General features: G+C 38.8%; 1 protein-coding gene across 1 annotated transcript; it reads right to left on the bottom strand.

The window, feature by feature from the left end:
- Positions 1-246: 246 nt before the first annotated feature.
- On the bottom strand, positions 247-4,793 carry csf3a (colony stimulating factor 3 (granulocyte) a). Its single transcript, XM_064321706.1, is given in 6 exon segments — positions 247-1,533; positions 1,536-1,698; positions 2,088-2,228; positions 2,594-2,716; positions 3,990-4,174; positions 4,645-4,793. Coding segments are annotated over 6 exon segments (690 nt in total). The 5' UTR covers positions 4,658-4,793; the 3' UTR covers positions 247-1,468.
- Between the last annotated feature and the right edge of the window lie 1,971 nt (positions 4,794-6,764).

The following is a 6,764-nucleotide window of genomic DNA, read 5'->3' as shown; positions in this document are numbered from 1 at the left end:
TTTCAGATGATAGCTTTAATATTAATTTATTGCATTAAGCAAAGGAAGTTATTTCAAGGTCTAAGATTCTAATATTATTTTTAAGTCATCTTTTTGTGTTATTGTAGATAGAAATGGCAAATAAAATGTTTGTACAGAAATGTCAGGGATATAAGTTTTGGGGGACAAAATGTCTGGTTTTGCATCTTCACATTTCTTCTATGAAAAATTCTTTGAGATTTATTATAAAGAACACAGCATTCCATATACAATGAACTGTTTTATTTATAAAATGTGACAATCTTAACAATGATTTCATTTGTGCAAACAATCCAAGTGTCAATTCAAATATAAAAATGAAAAACATAAAAAGCAGTTATTTATATAAATATAATCCAAATAAATATGCATCTTAATTTCAGCGTTTTGCACGGGATGTGGTTTTGTTTAATAAATTAATTTCAATTACACGTTTCATTGAGATGTGTAATCTAAAAATAACCTGGTATCTCTCAGCCCATGGGGCCCAATAACCAAAGACAAGCAAGGAGAGTAGATACTACCGACAGCCTTGAACATTACCCACTGGGCATTACATTGACCCATACGAACATCACAGCAGTACCTGAACAACATACAGGTAAACCCAGGACATTGCACACAGGTATTTTTACAAATCCTTTTTTTCATGTCATTTCATCAGAAGAAAAAAGTACAGGAAAGGAAACGCACACCCGAGTTGAAGGTCTAAAGGTGTGTGAAGTCACAGCGCTTTTCATTTCACCAAAGTTTTGACAGAACATAACCCATATACTGCATAGTTTATTCCACAAATAGCTATGTTTTTTATAGCTATTTGTGTCTTCCTGAGACACAGAAATTATAAATATATAAATAAGTCTGAAAAATCATTAAAATACAATTGCATACATAGGCATAAATAACAACTGGCAGCATATTTAAATAAATAAATTCATAAATACGTAATAAATAAACACATACATACATACATACACACAGTCAAAGTATAAATAACAGAAGTAAAAAATGTTATCTCACGTTACAGCATCAAAAGTAGTCATAAGCCACGAGCCAATGCAAATGAGGTGCTTTGTGAAAGTCCCCACAGGAAAGCTAATGGTTAATGGCTATGAGCACATTGGAATTTTCACTGGCTTCAGTATCAGCTGATTGCCAGCATAGCAACCACAGGTGATTCAGCAAAACAGCCTAAGCCATTTTTTTCAAGTATAAAGAACAGGTCACTCTAAGCACAAGAAGTTTCAGTATATTACATAATGCACTGCTGCATAATTGTGGCAGCTGGTGTTCCACCCCACTTGCCAGAAGTATAGTGCAATGGATAGAGAACTGCATTTGTAAGCCAGACACTTGCGGATTTGATTCTCAGATGGGACGCTGGCGATCAATACCCTTGAGTAAGGGTACTTAAACCTGGGGACTCTTGAAAATAGTGTCTGCTAAATGCCTATTTATTACGCTTCTGCGACCGCACAGGCAGCCCGGGGCCTACTCGTCCAGGTCTGGCTCTTCCCGGGTCATGTTGCGCAGGCTGCGGAAGACGTCCCGGCCGAAGTCCTGCAGCTGCAGGAGGGAGAGGTGGGCGGCCACCTGCACCTCGAAGTCCCCGCTGAGGCGGGAGGCCAGGCCGGAGCCCCCGTACTTCGCCCCGGTCTCGAACCGGCACAGTTCCTGCATCTGAGGAGACGCAAGAGACGCTCAGACTTCCAGGCTCCGCAAGCTTCGCTGACTCACTCTCTCACTCGCTCAAATATCTAGATGCACATGCACAAGGTAAACTGGGCGTGCTTCCCAGGCCAGCGGTATTACTGTAAGTCATGATTAGATCATTCTAGTGAAGGTTCAGAAGCTTTGCAGAAGGCAAAAGTCTTCTTCCTGTGGGATTCCTGTGATGTAGCTCTATGATCTCATCCATCTGACCTTGATCAACTAAATTAATGGCTTTCCATTGTGGAACACAGTTTTATACCTGACATGTTTCAGATATGTCCTGCTAAGCACATTTAGCATGGTACAGTCTGAAGGTTTTACTTGCGCTTGCTTTGGAGAAATGGAGCAGACCTCACCTTTGTGATCTGGGCCAGCAAGTCTCTGACGTCAGCGTGCATCCCTTTCATCTTCTCTGGGTTGGACACTCGATTGTGGAGGGTACTTAGCACATCCTGGTACATCTGTAGCCCTTCTGAAATGCGCTTCAGACACATTTCCTGCAGGGTGCAACACGGAGGTCAATCAGGGCGGCAGCGTAGTATAATGGGTAAGGAGCTGGTCTCGTAACCTAAAGGCCCAGGTTAGATTCCCAGGTAGGACACTGCCATTGTTCCCTTGAGCAAGGTACTTGACCTTCAGTATATATCCTACTGATAAATGGATGCAATGTAAATTCCATATGAGAAGTTGTGTAAGTTGCTCTGGATAAGAACGTCTGCTAAATGCAAGTAATGTAAATTATCGGTCAAGAAATATTTTATTCAGTTTTCTACACACCTAGTGAGACAGACAGGCAGACAGACAGGCAGGCAGGCAGGCAGACAGACAGACAGACAGACACAGAGCTATGGTCAGCACTCACCAGCGTGAACTCATCAGACAGGCCCTTCAGTACAGGGGCTCGGGGGATCTTCAGGGAATCCTCCATAAACTGCAGGTTACTGGGCTCACTGATTGGTTGAAGAGTCGGGTGAAGAGTCAGACTCTGTGTGAGAAAGGTGTCATTAGTGTGCTGTCCCCATACTAAGCAGCCAGACCACACCACACTACCACCATCCATTCAGTCCAGCATCGGAAGCTGATTCAGAAAGTAAACATAATTCATTCAAATTTTCTTTCAAACCTAGTTGGACTATCTGGCTTGGAGACAACAAAGAATGTAGCAGCAATGCACATGTTGTACAGTGCACAATGTGAATGCTGTTTAAATCAGATACAAATCTTCACAGCCCAAAATATTTTTGCTAGGCTCTTATTTGTCTTGATTGTGTGAGAATTCCATAAGTAGATAAACTTGCATTACTGCCTGCATTAAATGCCCTGTAGCAGTTGCCAATTAACAATGCCATTTTTGAAACAGTGAAAAACCTGCTCCACTTTAGTACATTCCAGATGGGCTGTTTGTGGCCATGAGTCTTTTCTTGTATACCAGAGCAATAAATTATGTCTAGGCTGCTCTATGTGGCTTCAAGCTTTGAATACCTGACATTAGGCCTGTGGTAGCTTGGATTGTATTGTTCTCTAAAACAGTATTACTACTATCCATGTCGTTGGGACAGCCATCTTTGAACATTTGATATTTCTAAGGACACAGCAGTAAGCTGAGAAGCTTTTCTACTACTTCGGGTACATAAACTACAGGGAAAAATAGCCCACGAGTCGCGTCTAAAAGGGTACGGTTCGACATCAAAGTATAATTCAAGAAAGAAGAAATAAAATTTTGGTTGCAGCTCTTTCGTCTATGCTGGGCGTCTGATACCTGATCAGGGGTGCGGTACGAATTAAAATACAATGACAAAGCATGCACCGTCCTCTCAATTTGGTAACCCGGAGTGAACATTCAGATGCGTAACAAGCTATAGTATCCAATGAATTACGTCTCGTCGCGTGTTCCGAGTCATGCTGTTAACACCTACCGTTTAATTCAAGGGTTTTCAGAATTATAGATGTGCAATCGTAAATATCGGTATTTGTATGAATGAACTAGATACTGAGTCAGGACTCAAAATATATCATGGTATTCAGCAGAAAAATATAAAACTGGGCTATGTTGCCAACAATACATTTTAAACGCCCGGAGCTCATCGAACTTGGCACAGCAAAAATTACTTGCATCGCCAGTCTTTCCGAATAAATGTAATTTGCTTATTATTTTCAGCTAAAACCCAGGCAAAATGATGCAGGTAATGTTAACACGAGAACATAACTGTCCTTGTCCTAATAACCGACCAGCATTCATTCTCGACCGTCCTACTCACCTTAGAACTGACGCAGGACTTGTGCGTGTCGGGTATGTCTTTCAGGATCTTGTTGACCAAACTCTGACTGTGTTCAACAGCACGGAGAAAATCGGGGCGTTCCATAAGTGCTCCGTCTTTAAGTGAGAACTCCGTTAGTGGGGCGGCAAGGACTGCTCCGACCAGATAACAGTGCAGGGAAAAGGCTGTGGGGTTGAAAAAAAAGCGTTATCTCCGCCGCCCTCCAACGCACGATAGCAATGTGAAATGGGTAGGCGGTAAGTGCTGAGGCCTTAGGAGAACAGATGTGTGTAAAATGAGTGCACGCTACAAAAATAGTGCACGCCGCACAGCGCCTCCAGCAAACTCGAGTCGGGATTGAAGTAAATATACAACAATAGTCCAGATTGGTTTCAGTTCATATTGGGGACAACCTCGCATTGGCTGGTGATTAGAAGACAACCAGACACCATCCCATTAAGATACCGTCCCATTAGGTCACTGTATGGCTGCTGGAAATCCATATTGAAAGACGTTGTCTTAGACCCCCGCACCCCCCGCCCCCGCCCCCAAACAACAAAAAAAAGAGAGAGAGAAAAAAAACTATTCCAGTAAGTAAGAAACATTGAAGTCCAAACAAAATATAACTACAGCAATAAATAGGAAATATACTCACTGTAAACGTTCATCCTACTAAATTCCAAGATGTAGTGGTTTGGTGGTGTTATCTGTGGTCTGTATGGTAAGATATGTCTGGCTCCAGTGAATATTAGTTTTGAGTAGAAACGTATTTATACCTCATTTTGGGACTTTCCTTTCAATACTCACGAGTGAGTGACAGAAAATTGTGACATTGTGTGAGTGCTCCCACACTCTCGGAAAAAAACGTAAATATGTTGCAATGTATGTATATTTATGTATTATTCTCTAAATGTTTGGAAATTGCATTGTTAAAAAGAATAAAGAATATAGTAAAGGACAAATAGATTTTATCTTTGTTTTCTCTACTTTGTGTTCTTTTTTACCTCTTCTATAGAAGAAGTAAAATATAAATATAAAGAATATAAAGAAATGGCTAAGATAAGAAATATCAAGAGGCGGTGATTTCAATATTATATCATAATATTATTTCCCCAGTATGTTCGGGGAAAGTCAGAAATTGTAAAGAGAAAACAAATGAATTATTTTACAAAATTAAAATGTGACATTGCCTTATTACAAGAAACACACTTAATGAAATAAAAAAGTGGATGCAAGAGGGGTGCAATTTAAAATGAAGGTACAATTAAGCATGAGGTGAAAGTACAAATTGAGGATTCTAATACAAGGTTTATTTATTTATTTATTTTTACAGATAAATACATTCTGATTAATTTTGCTCTGTGAGAGGGAAATTAAATTATAGCTAACCCAGAAAAATAAAGGAATGCTGTATAACAGTTATAGTGATCTGATTCCTGGTGCCAAATCTAGGCCTACTTGGTTTTTTAAAATCAGTTTTCATTTATTTTGGAATAAAATAAAGGAATTCAGTTCAGTTTCCTTTTGGCTACTACATGACCTGGCAGCTTCTAAATCACTATCACACACAGGTTCACTCTCCAAGCCAAAATGGTTACTTTTGTAAATTTTCCCATGTTACCCATGCAGTAGACAGACCTATGCAATAACTATGTTGATGCACACTGAACATTAAGTAAACCAACATGCTACGGTACCATATTAGTACGAGGATAAGTATTAACATTCACATAAAATCTCAATATACTGTCAGATATCTAGTATTGAATATTACCTTTTAGAGACAGACAATATAATTTGATTTGGAAAATTTGATTAAATTTTGATTAATTTTGAGTCCACATTTTGATTAAATGGCCTGCTCTCTGTTTGAGCTGAACTAGGACTGCGATGTATCTCTCTTCTCCCCTCATTCCTTTCTTTTGTGACCTCTCCTCCCTTTCATTCATTCCGTGACTGTAACCTGTCCATGTCTGTAACATGCATTGTCTAAGGTAGTTGAAACTTTGTCTTTAGACTTTGAGTTGCACATTTTGATGAAGGCTGATCCGACAGGTTGTTCTGCTTATCAACAAATTGTGCGATATAATTGATAATAATTACCAAATTAAATCAAATAAATATATTTTATATGTTGGATAAGTGAGAAGTTTTAACTGTTGCTGCTCTTTTGTTCGGTATAGCCAAACGTTAAACAAGGGTGTTAGCTGTTAAACCCGCTGAGTTCAGAACATAAACAAATCCTACCCAATCATCACTACCCTGAAAATGCAGTCCCAAAGCCATATGTTTGAATACCAAACCAACTGTCAGTCATTTAAAACTTGCCTAATAAGAAAATGCAGCATTTAACGTTTCAAAACTACAACAAACCATTTTATTTATTACATTTTAAGAACATATTTGATTTGTAAAAATCAGCTGTGTCCGACTGCTTTGAAAATAATTAGAAACAATTATGTGTTCTCATGAATGTGTGTATGTGTGTGTGTGCATTTTGTCTGACTAAAAAACGAAATACCAGGCCAGTTCATGTTGAATTACGCATGGGACTGTTATTTCACAGTTCTGAAGTGTACATTTCAACTAGTTAAAATAGTGATGTTTAACCAATTAAAACACATTATTGTGATCACCTTATCCCTCATTGGTCCCTTATTAACCTTTAATAACTAACCTAACATACTACTTTTTTAATAGAAAAATATATGCTATTGGTTTGCAATTGTAAATATATTAAAAAAAACAAGACTTAATTGAAATTTTTACCACTAT

Source organism: Anguilla rostrata, chromosome 2, assembly GCF_018555375.3.
Source record: "Anguilla rostrata isolate EN2019 chromosome 2, ASM1855537v3, whole genome shotgun sequence".
Lineage (NCBI taxonomy): Eukaryota > Metazoa > Chordata > Actinopteri > Anguilliformes > Anguillidae > Anguilla > Anguilla rostrata.
Note: the sequence above shows the minus strand (reverse complement) of the source record. Positions and strands in the feature narration are given on the sequence as shown.